Source organism: Euprymna scolopes, chromosome 9 (genome assembly GCF_053919585.1).
Source record: "Euprymna scolopes isolate OS-2025 chromosome 9, ASM5391958v1, whole genome shotgun sequence".
Taxonomy (NCBI): Eukaryota; Metazoa; Mollusca; class Cephalopoda; order Sepiida; family Sepiolidae; genus Euprymna; species Euprymna scolopes.
Genome location: NC_136490.1, coordinates 70,194,428 through 70,212,736, shown reverse-complemented (window position 1 = coordinate 70,212,736; position 18,309 = coordinate 70,194,428). Strand labels below are relative to the sequence as shown.

General features: G+C 30.4%; 1 protein-coding gene across 17 annotated transcripts in view; it reads left to right on the top strand.

Annotated features, from left to right (window-relative positions):
• LOC145284706 (uncharacterized) overlaps nt 1-18,309 on the top strand; it is a 2,222,015-nt gene that overhangs the window by 1,685,424 nt on the left and 518,282 nt on the right. For all 17 annotated transcript variants that reach the window (XM_080133597.1, XM_080133600.1, XM_080133596.1 and 14 more), the window contains one exon: nt 5,018-6,433. In XM_080133597.1, the coding sequence (XP_079989723.1) occupies nt 5,050-6,433 (1,384 nt within the window). In that variant the 5' untranslated portion in view covers nt 5,018-5,049. The remainder of the gene's footprint in view (nt 1-5,017; nt 6,434-18,309) is intronic.

Here is an 18,309-nt window from a genome sequence, read left to right as displayed (position 1 = left end):
GCTCTTATTTATGAGTATTAAAGAGTATGAAGTCGGCATTTAGTTGTCATTATTCCCACTTCCACTGATCTTGAATGCTAATACCTGTCTGTGTTCCCAACATGGGTTTACATAGAATCTCTCTTGGCTATAGTAGAAAACTGCATGTGTCAGAATGCACGTATATTTACATCATGGATAACTTATGAAATCAAATGCCAGATATAAATAACTTACAATGTGTTATTAAAATAATTGGATTCAGCATTAGCTAACTTGAAACGGTTGATAAGACATAAAACAAAGCAACCCAATTTTATGACAATTGATTATAAACGCGAGGACGAGTTTATTAATTCTTTGTTAATATTTAGGGATTAGCACAAAGCTCTGATTATCATTACCACTGAGATATATGCACCATGAGAAGTAGAGAGAATACAGAAGATTATGCGATAAATAAAGATTGTGAGATTGTGTTACTTGTAAATGAATTCCTTTCATTCATTTTGCTAATGCAAGATTTGGATTATTCCTCATTGACTCCACTCTTTGATGTATAATTTATATTTTATCAACGCATGTTTATTGCTTAATGAGAGACTTCTTTCCAATCATGATATTAATGCTCAGTTTTGGCTCGCCGTGATTGCCTGCCAGTAATTGGCTCTACAAAAGCTAGCATTCATTCGGTTATTAACAGTTTCTTGATTGCAATTGCATGCTTTCTTATGAAGAATCTGTTTTCTTGTGTCTATTGTTTGATGTAGGATTAATAGTTTTTGTTTGAAGAACTAAGGCGATGGATGTGAATAGAATCCATGAAATCTCCATCTTTGCTTCCGCACTTCCAATTATTTGGTGTAAATATGTATCCTGCTTGACATCTTCCAATTACTCACTTTTTGTCTCCTTTCATTAGCTGCCCAGCCAATTTCCTGTGATCTGTCGATGGCTAGATTGATTGACTTATCATAATCAATCGTTCTAATTATGATCTCCATTTATTATAGCTGGATTAAATTCCTTTACAAACAGGATGAGGCAAAACGGATATAATTTGTCTTGATTGTAGTCCCAAGAGTACAAAACCGACTTTACAATCTAGTGGGAATGATCTTTTTTCTTCCCTACAACCTCATTCGCACAGCAAAGATGCCACTTTTTCTTTTTTTCTTTTGACATGGAGGTCACCACTCATCCAGGACCAGAAGCCACTCGGAGATAAGGGCCTCTTTCTATCATATCATTATTTTCATGGTAGGTGCTCAACTGAGCTCCAGTCTCCCTTCTTGTTTACAACAAAAACTTGCATACCTACAACCTCAGCAAAGAACTCTTCTTCATCTCCCTTCCTCCCTCCCTCCCTCCCTTTCTCCCCCCCTCTCTCTCTTTGTACCAAAACTTAACAGAACTTCCATGGAAAGTTATAGTATAAATATAAATGTTGATGAAGTTAATATTCAGAAGAAAAATCGTGTAAATTAGGATTATACTTCATCCGAAAGAAACGGAATAAGCTATATGTTCTTTTGTTAAAAATAAAACAAAATGTTTCACCTTTATTTTCAGTTATGCACGGAGGATGTTGACTGAAACAAATCAGTTCAACAATGTGTAAATACAATACAAAAGCTTCATAGGAATGTTAGTTTAATGAGATTGGCACTCAATAAAACATATTTCCACTAGTAAAAGTAAAAATTTTCAACAATCTAACGCGATTGGCATTCATCTCTTATTTCTTAAATAATAGAGTGGATTAGATTTTCGAGCAACTAATACGGGAAAAGGAAAATTTCCAAATAACTTAAGCAACTTCGCAAATCCCTGATATGTGGCTACACTCTGATAGACAGACTCTAGGCAAGTTATTATTGAGTGTAAAAAGGAGAAATGTTTTTTTTATTCATGTAGAAATGATTAAACTTTAAAGACTGTCCCTTTGAACTGATTGATTGCCAATACACATACCTGTTGAGCCACGTGTCAAGAGACAATAATTACAAAGAACAATTTATTAATGAATTAACAATTCTATCCGGTCACGGCTGATGGAACAAGAACAATCTACCTCAGTGAATTAAATAAAATGTTCAGTGAAGAATTCTGTATAGATTCCCAAGCTTGGCTTAAAGATTCTCAAGTTTGAAAAGATGTACCTGAAGAAGGTTGAAAGTTATATTGGCCGAAACGTGAAGATGACAACAAATTGTAGTCTAAGTAATACAAATTAATATTGATTTTTTGCTGTATAATTTTTTGTTTGGTTTTTGGTCAAGTCGAAAATTTTCTCTATATTTTTACATTTTTCTTTCATTTCATTGTCTACTGCAAATGCAATTTCCAGTTGTCTATCTAATAATGGACGATTATTATTATTATTTTTATTATTATTATTATTATTATTATTATTATTATTTGTATTAATAATATTAATATGGTTTAATAGTTTGGTTTGGTTTTTCTTGCATGGATGCAGGTGTCTCTACATATCCTGCTAAAGGACAATTCTTCGGCTTTTCTTCTGTCTTTGAATGACTTGAAAGGATATATCACCGTCATAGTGGTGCCATCTTGCAACTTGCTGTTGGCACCATCATTTTCTCATTTTTTTTTTAGACTTTGGATTCTTCTAGTCTCATCTGTTTATGAATTTGCTCAGCTGTTTTTTTGTACAGATAACATTATTCAAAAGGCCAGAAGATATAACTTCCTAAATCTAAAATCCCTGACCACTGCATGGACACTTTCTTACCAATATTACTGCAAGATAAATGATTTGCCTGTTTTGAATGCAGGATTCTGGGCCGAACCTCTTTTTTTACATCAATATGATCATGCTTCATATTAGAAATTCTTGAAATATATCCTTTACATATTATTTCTCCTTTTATCCTTTTATATAAACAATTTCCTGACACTGAACTGTCTCAGACACCCTTGGGCAAGGTGTTCGCCTCTACTCAACAATAACTACTGGTTCCTAGATTTTCTTTCTGCCTATTCTATTTCCAAAGTTAAAGTCTGATATGGAGAAAGTATTATCTGGACAGTGAACTTAGTGAGGTTGCCGAGAGGTTTTCTTAGTGATACCAGTGAGGCACCTGCTCCATTCTGTAATCCTCTGCCAGCTGAACTTATTCTGACACAGATGATTGAATTTACTCCACCCACTCCTAATTCTTGCAGAGAACTTTTGCAATCATTAACCAGCAGAATGTTACCATTGTTGACTAAAGGGAAAATTCCACACTGTGCTGAGGCATAGAAGTGAAACATGGTCAGAGCAGGTTGATGACATGCGGTGTATAGAAAGAAAGGATATGAGGATGATACAATGGTTGTGTAATGTAAGATTTAAAGACAGACTTAGTTCTACTGACCTTGGCAGAAAATGAAATCTGGACAATGTAGGGAGATGTGTTCAAAACAAGTGACTTTGATGATATGGCCACGTTGAAAGAAGGAATGTTTTGGAACAGTAGGTATAGAACAATTAAGATATCAGATTCTGTTCATAGGCAAGATCAAGGAGAAAATGGACTTGTGAGAAAGAATGATCAATAAAACTCTGGCCAGAGATTAATTAGTTTAGAAGTCAATTACCTAAAGCCGTCAAATGTAGGTCATAATGATGATGATCAACTACTCAAACTATTATCTCAAGTCATACTATGTATTACACAAAACTGTATCCAGTTGATAGACACTAATTTGTTATCTTTTAGGGAGTTTAGACTCATCCTTTAGTTAATAGGTACTTCCAGATCTTAAGGTTAAATTGAAACTCTTGTTTACAGACTGTTAATTTACATAATAAATACTTACAAAACAAATTTGTACAAAAAACATGCATGCAATATTGGGATAAAATTACCCAATGATGGTTTACATGCCAAATAAAAAATGCATAATAATCACCCAACCAACCAACCAACCAACCAACATTGAAGATTAGTATCGAATTCGATTCAATTATAATATCATATGATAGACCTTCATTAGTAAAAGTATAAAATTTTCCAAAATATCAAAATATTCACAATAGAATTATTTTTACTATGCATTTGTGTAAGAACCGTATTTTAACATATTAAAAGTTTATAACAAATTAACTTGGGGTAAATATAGACATTTTACAATTTTGCCAACCTTGTATTTAAAAAAAAATACAGGGGGTTTCGAAACTTTGGGATTATGTTCTATGTGTTTAAAGCAGCCACATTGTGTGGGGGTTACTTTTCTAATAGCACTCTATTACTAGTCTTATTTATGATCCATTTATTTTCCTTTATGATCTTTTATTTATGCTGATCATATCAATTTTCCTGTTATATTCTGTTACCTGAAATAAGAAGAGCTAATATTCGCAGGATGCTGATCTGGTTTTCATATTGGCTATCAGAAGAGGTCTGCTGATCAGAACGCCCAGGCCGTTCTTCTGGACCCTACATCTTTTGGCATCATTTTTGTATAATTTTGTTAGTGAGTCACCAGACCCTAACTTATTATACCTGTTATTCTTCCACATTAATATTGTTTATCTATATCATAAGTAGAAATAAAAATGAACTATTAAACATATTGTTCATACTAATCAGGATCCGTTTAAATGGCTTATAAAGCATGCATATCGAAACCTATATATATATATATATATATATATATATATATATATATATATATATTAAGAACATAATCTTAATGTTATGTCTTCAATTTTCTAAACGCCTTATAAATGTAATTTATTTAGATAGCAAAACGAGGCATTATTAATCAAATGAACTTTACTGAATGATTCTGTAATTTCATAATAAAAAAGGATACCCATAAAATGTATTTAATCTTAAAGCGAAATTTAGAGACATGCAAATATTAGATAGAGACAGAAAAAAATGGTATAAAATAGTTATATGAAGTCTATGATGATAAACATTAATGCTTTTCTACTTATTTCAACTTGAAAAATGTACAATTTGCAATTTGTTTGGTAAACTTGTTCTTACTTTAAATTCTATTTATCTCTTTATTGCAGGGTAAAACTTCATTAAGAAAAACAAAGAAAGCATGGATTCCACTGAGTACCATTTGAGTATTGATCATTTTGAGGAAAAGTTTGTAACTTACACTCCCGTATTAACAAGGGCTAATAATCAAGATGCAAGTAGTTCTGAGGCTGTTAAAGATGAAGACATAGACGGAATAATGAAAGAAGCTAAGGCAGAGTTGGAAAACAGCACAAATAAAACTGGGGATTGTCTTCATCAAGAAAAGAGTTACCAAAGTGTCTCTTCCAATGATGGTGCTAAAGAAGTTGAAAAGAAAAATATTGAAATCATCATGGGAGTCGATCAAACCAGTGATGTGAATTTTCTTGCAAAAGATACAAATCAGCAAACGGATATCCAGACTTTTAACCCAGAGTCTCAGCAAATATCCAAATTAAATCTCTTCCTTGCATCAGAAGAGAAAAGTGTTGATCAGCCTTTGAATGTGAACTTGAAGGATACAAACGTTATATCTGGAGCCGAGAGCGAGTTGATTCCTAATGAAGTTGGTGTACTTGCAGATAAAGAACTAGTTGTGAATGTGGATATCGGATATAAAGACGTCACATATGATGATAGCATTATCGAGGAACATCAACCAAATGTCGTAGTTGAAGCACCACCTATGGCTACAGAGGACATAGTTCCAGAACACATTGCCATGCAAACTTCAACTGAAAATATTAAAGATGTTTGTATCAAAAAGGATGACATTGGAGCTGAAAACTTGAATACCATATTCAAATTCGATGTTGAAAAACCTTCAATTGATATTAAAGATCAAAAGGCAACTGAAGTTGGCAGTGAGTCTAAAGCTTTATCCACTATATCTGTCAAAAATCCTGATGAAGATGTTATCCTAAAGGAAGAGAGGGCTGCTTTGCAGTCACATCACATTGAAGTTGAACGAAAATTTCAAGTCACCAACTTTGATGAGAGTATTTTGCTTCAAGCAAATGGTAAACTGATATCGGAGGTTTCTTTTGAAGATGTCTATTATGACAACGATTCTTATGACTTGATCTTGAAGGATTGTTGGCTCAGAAAACGAAACAGAAAATGGGAGTTCAAAATGCCTGTTAACATGGATGAAGGCTTTCTTCATATAAGTACCGCGTTTAAAGAGCTTGAAGAGGAAAAAGACATCAGAAATGCATTGCTTGAAATCATTAAACCAGGCGTGGAATTTTCTGAGAATAAAGGAATTATTCAGGATTTCAAGCTCGAACCTTTTGCAACATTTACTACCATGAGGAAATCCTATCAGTTACCTTCTGATTGCAAAGTTGTGATCGATTTGACAGGTTTTGGATATTCTGTTGGTGAAATTGAAATAATGGTGAAAGAGAATTCAGAAATTGCCGAAGCTGTTGCAAAAATTAATATTATTGCAGATCAACTTGGTAAGTACTCATTGATTTACTAAAATCTGATTCTGTTTATAAATTGTACATAATGTACATTTCAAATTTGTTACTGTTATTAAGTTTTTACTAATAAGTTTATTCGTTATGTTTTTTAAGTGTAACAAAAATACTGAACTTTGAATGATTTAAGGATAATAAAAGTAAAAAATAAGAAATATTTTGAAAATATATAAAGAAAATATTAATAAAGTTTATAATGATAGTAAAAAAAGATTATCTTTGTACTTAACATTCGAATAATGTTTTGAGGTAAATTCGATTTTTTTACATTTGTTCTTTCCGAATCTTAATAAAATGATTTTTAAAAAACGTTTAAAATATTTTTCACATTTTAATTTTCGGTTTGTTGCTGCATGTTTTATTTTTCTTTAACTTAAAATGTCTGAATTACATTTTTCCATGCTTTTGCTAAATTGATTTTAAAGAATTAGAAAAACTCCGGTTCATTTAACTTCATTGTTCTTAATATTGAATACTCTTTTCCTGTGATTAATATTTCTTTCTCATACACTTTGTGACGATTCCACTGGTCTTCTAAGGGAAAATATGATTATAAAGTCGTTAAAAGTACACCTGATAATATAAATTATAACATTTTTATACTGTGGCCAAAAAGCTCAAAGTTGGTTCTTTTCAACTTTGGATATAAATAAAGTAATCACAATTATTAAAATTTCTTTACAATCTCACGAAGGACTATATAAAAATGTTGACTTCCTTTGCATGACAAAATACTGCAATAATATGAATTGCTTGGAAGACAAACACTCACAAATCTGATAATAGGTCTTTTCGATAGAAATAATATGATAATATTGAGATGCTAGGTCTTGGAATAATGTCAGTTAATATTGACGAATGATTGTCATAGCAGGAGAAAAAGTTTAAAAAATCAGATAAAGATGATGTTCCACGAGTAGACAAAAGAATTGTCTTATTAACCTGAAACACTATCTACTGACAAGCTGAAAAATCTGATAAAACTATGCTATTAAGAACATTGTTCAAAACCCGACGCAGGAGAAAGCTGATTTCTGATCTCTTCTATCTCAGCAAATAGAAGTTGAAGTAGGAAACTATCTTGATTTTAAATACAAATTATAATCAACTTAACCTTTAAAATTTATAATTGGGTATATTTTAACGTTTATGTACCCAAACTTAGTATTACAAAAATAAACTTATTGGCATCTTTAGGTCTATTTTCGTTGGCTTGTGCTTAACCAGAGAGAACCAGGAAAATGTAGATTCTGGGGTTCGCTTTGTTTGATGTAAGAAAGAAAAAAAATTGATTTTTCCATCTCTTTGTTCATATATGTAACCAACAGTGATAAACTGATGTATGTATACTTTCATTCCGCTTGTGTACTCTGTGACTTTTTGTCCATATCCTTTTGTACAGGTCAATCTCGTACTGTTTTATTTTTTTACTCTTGTACCAGTCGTATACAAGGGTGCTAACTTTCAATGTTATCTTTGTGGCATGATTCATAAAAAACATTCTTCTGACAGACTTTAAAATATCAGATTAATATTAGAGTAAATTTTATAGTTTAAGTCACACAATATGTAAAATGAGATTCCTACCAATTACAAACTATACTTGAAAGATTTTAGTCAGAGCAAAAAAGTTTTTTTTTTTTTTTTTTGTAAATTTCAAATTGAATCTCATGGTTGTTAGAAATATTTTTTAAATAAATATTTACGTATGATAAATAATTCAACATTTATCATTCGTAGTTGTTTTTTATTTTTTATTAAGAAATTCTGACAGTTTTTTTTAATAACCAATAAAATAATCCTGCACTAATTGTAAACTTCCAAGTTTCATTCAGTTTTTGTACACATATTTCTTAATTAATTTGGCTTGCATTTTTATAAAATTTGGTCAGAATCCGATAGAGTTAGTACAGCATTTTTATCTTCATAAATTTTGATTTTGAAAAAAAAAAAAATTGAAAAGTTAACAAAAAATCAAATAAGTGCTCAATACGCACAAATATCCAAATAAGTCTATATAGATTTCAATAATATTTACAACCGATAATCTATATGATCTAAAATTAAAAAGATTCTCAAAGTTGAAGTCAATTTTGATCATTTTAACATCTAATAATGGAAGTTTGTTTAAGTTTAAGTTAAAACAGAATTGATTAATTTCAAAAGCCATGAGTTTAATCTTGTAGAATTTATTTTTGCTCGTAGCAATGTATTTTGGATAATTTTGTATTTATTTTCCGACATACTTCCATTTAGTAAAAGGTCTAAAGGTTTCAGTTTTATCAATCCATCTTGGGGCAAGTACTTCATAAGGAAACGTAATATTCTGTTTAATAAATGATGTTAGCGTTTATATTATTATGCGGGCTATGACAAGAGGATATTCGTATCATTGTTTTGACTCTCGAGTATATATCCGACGCAGTTAGACACAGTTAATCAATCGAGAACCACATCACGCTATCTAAAAGCATAAAATATAAACTGATATATACTCAAGAAATACCTAAATAACGAAAAGAATATTCTCTTGTCATAATTATAACTAAAATAGATGGCATAGCTTATTTTTCGAATCTCATCTAGAAATACAGATGAGAGAAATATTCTTTTTAAAATTAAATATGTTTGGGATGGTTTTCTTTTAATTTCTATTTCTATTAATAAAAAATACAAAATGCTTGCATGTCATATTTCTCTCTTCTATATTTCTGTATTTAGAAGCCCTAAATATTAGACAAGAATTCTTATGATATGACTAAGTTTAATTCATTTCTCAGTCCTTCATTTTATTTTTATGAAAATTGTTTTATTTCAGTTGCATGTAATATTAACCGACATCATATGCTTTGTACAGTATATTAGCCACCTATTTAGTTCTAACTAGCTAACTGATATAAAATAACATATACCAGATGTATCTAGAAAATTATGGGTCTGTGTGAGCTATAGGCGAAAGACAGATATTTAACTTGATATCTTGAGCTATCTGGAGCATAAATAATTTTAATCTTGCTTTTCTGCAACTGTTGTATTTGTTCATATTTGTTTTTCATATATTTACAACTTCTGCTCACCATGACAATGCACTGCTGACAATGCATTGAGAATCTAAGTGTTGTGGACCAAGAAGAACATTGCAGTACAGGGACACGTTTTCTATTCATCTGATCTTGCTCTGTATGAATTTTTTCTTTTTCTTCAAGCTCAAGATGATCATCAGTGGGACCCCAATGGAGACAATAACAATGAAACAGAAACCTCTAAAAGAATTCTTCTGTAAGGGTATTTTATCTTGGCAGAGAAGAATTGGAAAGTTAATTAGACTGGAGTGTGGTTAATTGGTTTACAAATTGTTTATGATATCAGTCCCATTAATTTTTAGACAGATCCTACATAATATAAATAAACAAAACAGAATTTAACTCATAGGTCATAAGATCAATTTGTATTCCATATGTTTTTGAATCTTTTAACTGCAAGCATATCAAGAGTATTTACCTGAATTATTTTCATTGTTTGATTTTAAAACATTCTGCATGAATGCATTATGCATGGCATTGTATTGTATGAATCAAATTAAATCACTCAATTATAGTTTATCCATAGACACAAAGCCGTCTCTATCAAGTCATTGTTTGTCATTTTTATAAGAATGTTTGTATGGTAAAGAAAATTCTGTTTAGGAATTCATTGTTACCATTGTAATCTAAGTGAAATTTTTTGTCTTTAAACATTTATAAATGCTGCTATTAAGCGTCTAAAATGTTTACAAAGGTTTATTTGGCTTTTGTTCAAGAAAATTCCGGTTTTGATTGGCTACAATAAAAAAAATTAAAAAGACAATTATCATTTCTGTATTTTGTTGAATTATTATTGTAATTTATTAAATACTTGGTCATGTAAATTATCTTGAATATATTTTTCTAGAATTTCATATGAAGAATATATATATATATATATATATATATATATATATATATATATATATATATATATATATACCGAAAAACAGTATTTTAAGTGTGTAAAGCAAATACAATTTATATTATTAGGCTAATTCTGCCATTCTGAAGTTTAAATTGTAAAATGTGCTTCTGCAAAAATCTAGGTCTCTTTCTCACTCACCCAGACCTGCATCCAAAAAAGCAACTTCAGCCTTGAATTTATAGCCACGTGGACGCTGCAGTGCACCAGACTAGATGCAGAAGACCATTCTCTCATTAGAGAGAAGATTGCCATGTATTATATAATATATAATATGTAAATATAGATAGATAGATATAATTTTTTAAAATATAATTATCCACTGACACATGTTTCGTCGTCTACGACTCATCAGAGTGGCTGAATCTAGCGAAATTCGAAATCGGGACCCCATGGTAATGAGCCTGACCTCTTTATCCGCTGGTTTATCTTGACGACTGTTAAGATGTTATTTGTTTTTATTTTTGTGATATGAGATAGACCAGCGGATAAAGAGGTCAGGCTCATTACCGTGGGGTCCCGATTTTGAATCTCACTAGATTCAGCCACTCTGATGAGTCGTAGACGACGAAACACGTGTCAATAGATAATTATATTTTAAAAAATAATATATATTCTGCTCCCCATGTATGGGGTACCAAATTGGTTAAAGGGAAAATTATTCCCAACTCGCATTAGGCAAAAATGAACTTTTGTAAATAATTTAATTCATTCGAAACGTATCGCAAAAACGAATAAAAATATAATATATATATAATATAATATATATATATATATATAATATATATATAATATATATATATATATATATATATATATATATATAGTATTAGTAAACATAAAAATATACTTTTTAGATGTTAACTTCAATTCTAATCAAAATACATATGAGCCTCATGTGAAGGGATAAATATAATCCAATATACATGAATCAAATTCCAACGTATTAATAAGTTCTATGAAACGTAGACTTTAACTCTATTAACAACATGTCAAAAACTATATGGTCCATCGACTGCTGCCTTTGTCATATTTGGAATAAAAGGTAATGAAGCAGATTTAGTAAAAGCCCTATAACCACGATAATGTATTGCTTCTGTATAAGTTAAAAAAAAAAATTTATATGGTAGATATTAATGGGGGATGGTTCACATGTTATTTTTCGCTATTTTATCGATATGAAATAAATGAATCAAAACAGATATAAAGTAATCACACATTAAAGTACAAAACAAAGTGATCACTAAATTGGCTGGAAAGCCACAGTAGTGCTGGTGAAGAAACTTCTGTATCAAGAATTAAGTCAATTTGAGTTGTGTAATTTGAGCACTGAAGAAATTGTTGAGATCCATTAAGGGATTATATTGCCACATTGTATGCAAGAAGATGATCCAAATTGAAATCACCCAACCAAAGTACCTTTATACCACCAGACAATTTGTTGAGCTCATCGGTGAGAAGATTTTAAAAATTCCCTAGTGGGCCAGGCTTGTGGTACACAAGCATACAACCAATCACATGTGTTATAATCAATATTTTAAAATCGAGTCTATAAGAGTTACTTCCCTTGTACTGTTAGCCAAAATCAGTTGTAGAACTATTACCTATTTTGCCCATTCAAACCCCTTGCCTGATGTAAAACATTGGGCTAAAACAGCCAAATGACATTATTTCATGACAAGCGATGCCTTATTTTTTTTATAATTTGGTACCATTTGAAATTCCTATTTAGACAAACGTATGAATTTTAGGAGAAAAATAAAAATTAGCCCTAAATGGTGTGTTTTTCACCCCTAAAACATCCTGTGGCTCAAGCCCCAGAATTTTCCCAGGGTCAACTATTACGTTTGCAGATGTATATCCATGTGGTCTTGCTTTTGGGTAATTTCTTAGCAAAATGTAATGGTTGGAAAAGATTCTATATCACGGAAAGTGCTATTTTTGTCTATGTTAACCCATTTTACCTCTTGGGGACGCAACCAGAATCAATAAAAATCAAAATGTTTCAATTTTAATAACATTTCCAACGTTCATTGAATGAATTATACACTTTATAATTAAAAAAACAGTTATTTGTATTAAACGTTTTAGAATTCTTAGATTGAGGACTGATAATTTGTATTATTACGATTATTTTCTCATCTTTGATTATATTACCAAAAGATATATGCTGATATAGCCTTCGACCTTAATATGCCTCTTATCAATCCCGGGAATCTATGTTGAACTCGGGATTCTGTATGGAAGTTCGAACTCATAGATTATAGCTTAACACAAATATTCTCAAGTTTGACAAGACCCACCTGAAGAAAGTCAGAAGTTAAATCAGTTGAAACGTTCCCTGATAGAAATGATCCAAATAATATAAAGTATTAAACGCCTTGATGTAATTTTCTAAGACAAAATTTTAAATAAATGCTAATAAATAGAAATCATGAAAACCTCACAGATCATACCTTTCTTGCACCCCACTTCATCCACCAGTAATCCGAGTCTGGTATAGATTGCACTGGCACTGCAAGGTTCCTGTTTTCTTTTTTTCTAACTGTATTATGGGTAACTGTGTTGGTTGATCAGGAGGTTTAAAAGGTTAAAATCCATTTAATGGTGGTCACTAAGGGCATGAAATATTTCCTTTTTTGAGGAAATAAAGCTGTGCTAGAGTGATATAAACCTCATCTGGAAGATATCATACACAAATGTGGAAAACCAATGAGACGATGTGTAACAGATGGTTGTGATTCCCAAAGAAAAAGAGTAGACATTAATTTTCAAGAATGGATGAGACTAAAGAAAGGTGGTTTAGTTTATAAGAATATCAAAAGCAGGCAAAATAAAAGATCCTGATAGTCGATTTGGCAAATCAGCTTTTGACTTATGGAAAAGATTCTGGTTTATTGTATAGTTTGTACAGGTGTGAAACTGATAGTAATAAATTCAGTGCACTCAAATATGTTAATGATTAGCTTATTTTTCTGTTGGAATTAGTACTGTAATATTTTAAACTAGTGGGACCTGTGGAAACTCCACAATTGTATCTGTCATCTCTTGTACATTGCTTCAAATGTTTTCCATTCTATAGACATACGGAGCAAATGCAGTTCTCATGAGATTATTGTATCACCTTTGTTCTAATTAAATAATACTTATTCAAGTACTCAACTTAATGTACTTTCAAAATTTATTTGGTTATGTGGGTCCATCCTCAAAATACTTGCGATAATTTATGATATATTTTCATTCTATGGACATCCATTATTAACCTAAAGATATAAGTGTACCATATCTAACAGAACAGATATTTTATTTTGATTCTAGCCTGAAGACACAGAAAGTGCATTTTAGTTGAGTTTCACATTTGACAAAATAGCATCATCAGAGGAAAATTGAAAATTTACTTTCCTTGCATTGCATCTTCGGGTGGAGAGTGATAACGTATGTACGAACGCAAGATTGCCTAAGCATATACTTAGATAAATTGAAACATTATTTAGCATTCTTTATTATTACTTATTGTGAGCAGTTTTCATTGGATTCATTAAACATTTAACAAGAATAAAGACACGTTTTGAATTAATATAAAATGTTGAATTAAAGAAATTAATATTTCACCTCTCTCAATATTTTTGAACACTTGACCTCTGAGTACATCCATATTTTTTTTAAATACAGTGGAACCACGATCTTCAGAAATTATGATCGATGCACACTCAAATGAAAACATTCAGAAAACGATCTACGATCATAACGATGGAGGCTGAGGCACAAGTAGCAGTCCTTATTACAATGAGTACAGATAGAGCAGGGGACCTATGTTGCAAGTTGTTTGGTAAGTTTTTAGTGTACTAATATCAAAGACTTACCAAGCAACGATAGATACGTATAGTAAATATGATGTAATCAACATCGTCATTGTGAATATACCTCAAGGATTTTTAAAAGTAAATGTTGATACTGATAAACTAATAATATTCATCTAAAATTGTTTTTTCTCATTTGCACTACAAAGTTATTTCCCTTGCTGATTCAATCTCTATGAAAAGAGATATTTATGGCTGTATGAACTGATTGTAATAAATCAAGGACGGTTTCTAAATATATAACTTCTTCATCTGATTTGTAAAAAAAATAATTTACTAACATGTAGTCAACATCAATTATTAAGTATTCACCAAATCTCTGTTTCCTTGGAGCATTTTTAAGAGGTTCTAAGCGGCACAACCTTTTATTTGGAAATTCAGATCTTCATTAAATTTGAACCATAGTAAAATTAAATTTCAATTTCTCCTTACACCGTTAAATCATTAAATTTTAGATATGTTATAGAGTCAGTCATGTAATGGATTTTTTCTAAATTGGAAAAAGTATTCCAGATATGATTTAATATTATTATATCTTGATTTTAATCTTTATAACAAGACAAAAAATATGCTGCAAAACTGCTCTGTTTCGGCAATTAATTTTAGCTGTCCTAGAACGGTATTCTTCTAATATATATATATTTAAAATTTAAATTATTTTTCTATCATATTTCAAATAAAGAGTACACGCAATTGTATTCGATATATATATATATATATATATATATATATATATATATATATATATATATATATATATATATATATATATATACTGTTTTAACAAAAACCAAGACTTCAAAGAATGGGTTGATAGCAACAAAAAGTGTATTTCATTGTTAGTTACAAGATCATTTGGACAAATTCAAACAATATGTCGTTTGAAAATTTTCTCAAGAACAGCCTTTCTTCAGACTTATTAAATAAAAAACACTTTAACAATTAAACATTATGGAAAAGAAACATTTCCTTTATAAGGAAAAGAAAACAAGCGAGATCACTTTACCTCTATTGCATCTTTGCGAGTATATATATATATATATATATATATATATACAGTGCCACGCAAAAGTATTGAATACATTACATTTTTCTTCATAACTTAACATAACATAATATAAGGGTTCAAGATTTTACCTAAAATTTGGTCAGTATGTTCCTATTACTATTCTAACTAATATTGGAGTAGTAATTACAAAATTAAAGTTTAGAAAGTTTATATTAAAGGGAAAATATAAATCAATTAACGTATTGGATCCATTGATTTAATATTTGGTTGCATAGCCTTTATTGCGTTTAACAGCTTCCAATCGCTTTCTATAGTTGCACACATTTCTTTGTAAAGATATGCAGGTATTTTTTTGCCATTCTTCTTTGCAGAACTGTTCTAGCTGTTGAATATTTTGTGGATTCCTCTTATGAACATTGATCTTTAATATTTTCCACAAATTTTCAATTTGGTTGAGGTCTTGAAACTGACTGGGCCAAATAAGAACGTCAATTCCGTTATTTCTAAGCTATTTCTGGTTAGTTTGGCAGTATGCTTGAGATCATTGTCCTGTTGAAACACGAAATCGTTATTATGTCCCAACAAAACAGCAGATTGCTGAAGGTTTTTCTCAAAACTCTCCCTGTACATATGTCCATTCATTTTACCATTGATGATTTATAGTTCATCAGTACCTTTGGATGAAAAACACCCCCATACTATAATCGAACCACCGCCAAATTTTACCGTAGGCATGGTATTTTTTTTTGTTATAGGCGGTGCCATTTTTACGCCATACATGTGTTGCTGTGTTTCTTCCAAAGATTTCGATTTTCGTTTCGTCTGACCAGATTACCTTATTCCAAAATTTTTAGGGCTGTTCCCCATATGATTTAACATAATACAAACGTGATCTGACATGTTTAAGCTTCAATAATGGAACTTTGGGGGGGGGGGGCTTTGATACAAAACCTGCACGATTTAGAACTCTACTGATTGTATCCTTCCTCACATTAATCCCAGCTTCTCTAGGGTCGGTTTGAATTTCACCACGAGGAAGAGAAGAGTTTTTTGTACCTTTCTGCTTACCCACATTGATTTTGTTTCATTTAATTTCCTTGGCCGACCACATCTTGGAAGATTTACAACAGCTTCACCAGGGTTTTAAACTTTCTAATAACGTTTCCAACTGTATTAAGTGGTAGATTAAGTTCCCTTAATATTATTCGATACCCTTTTCTTTCTTTGTGCTTATCAATGATTTTTTGACGAATGTCTATTGACAACTCTTTAGTTTTAGACATTTTTATTAATGAACTGGTTGACTTTGAAGGAGTGAACCCAATCTTGAAGAATTTTATAAAATTATTTTAATATAAAGCTCTCTGATTGGTCAGTGATAACTCGTTTGCATTATTGCAACACGCGAATCAAAAGTCATTTAAATTTATTTCAGAATAAGAATTTTTTTAAAGTGTATCCAATACTTTTGCGTTTGTTAATTCATATTTTGCCTTAAATATAAACTTTCTAAACTTTGATTTTGTAATTACTACTCCAAATATAATTTAGAATAGTAATAGGAATATACTAACCAAATTTTAATTAAAATCTTGGACCTTAATTAAAGTTATGAAGAAAAATGTAATGTATCCAATACTTTTGCGTGGCACTGCGTGGGATTGCTGTCGTCATAAAGTGGCACAAACAATCTTATAAACCTTAAAGTACTTGAATACAATTGAAGCCATTCATTGATTCAGAATACATTTTTATTTATACAAACATATATATTGCAAAATATATTTGCATGGTTTTAAATTATTGCCAAATTATATATATATATATATATATATATATATATATATATATATATATATAGTAGAAATGGTAATTAATAAAAACTGAAGAAAGTGCTCAATACTGTTGTAGAGCAAATATGCGTTTATATATATATATAATAGTGGTTATTGATCACTTTTATACAAATACTGTAAAATTCATAAGATTATTGTACAACCTTTATGAACAAAAGTTTGTATAAATTTAGTAAACAAAACCATATTCGAAATGTATATAAATCTATACGGTTCAATCTTTATATAATTTACTTATTACGGTTATATATATATATATATATATATATATATATATATATAAAATATTAAATAAACATTTATTGGGAAATATGACACTTTTGAAATTATATAAGGTCTTACTTATATAACTTTAAAGTTATATATAAAAAATATGCAATTACAAAGTTCACGCAAGTGATACAAACTAATTTTTCAAGTTAAACAAAGAAGTACTCTAAAATGTGTATTATAAGTAAAATTATATACACTTTTTAGAAACGGGAATGAAAAGCTGTGAAACAAAAGTATTTATAGGAGCTAATGCCAACAATGACTTGACAATTAATTCTTTTATGCTGCTACAAGTTAATCTTCAGGTAATTCTTGTGAAACTTTCTAATGCAGTTAAGCATTGAACGCACCTTTGGTGCTTTTGGCAGTAAGACATTCATAAGTAACACTTAAAGATCAGACTATCTAATTTTGATAACTCATTTGACTTGTAACTTTTAACTTTCTGTTTCACGCTTAAGTTTCTAATATGCTGGCAGATATTGAGGATATTTTTATTTTTTCTTTGTTATTTTTCATTGCAAACTCAAACTTATATATATATATATATAATTTTTTTTTTCTAAATGTTTGCTTGCAAAATAATTTGCATACTTGGAATAATATAGTCTTGAACTATTTAAACCTAATACAAACTAATCAAACTTAAACCAAAGATTATAAGAAAGTAATTGTACTTCTGTCAAACTTGTAATTTATTGAAAACCTGAAATAGTCTTGCATTAGCTTCTGTTTCAGTGTTTCAGGCTTATTTATTGTAAACTAGTGGAGGTGCCTGGCGATGCCCGGGTGTTTGGAGATGTGTGTTGAGTACAAAAAAAAAGTGGTAGTAGGCAGGCAGGCTTGAATCCGTGACGCAAAGGCGGA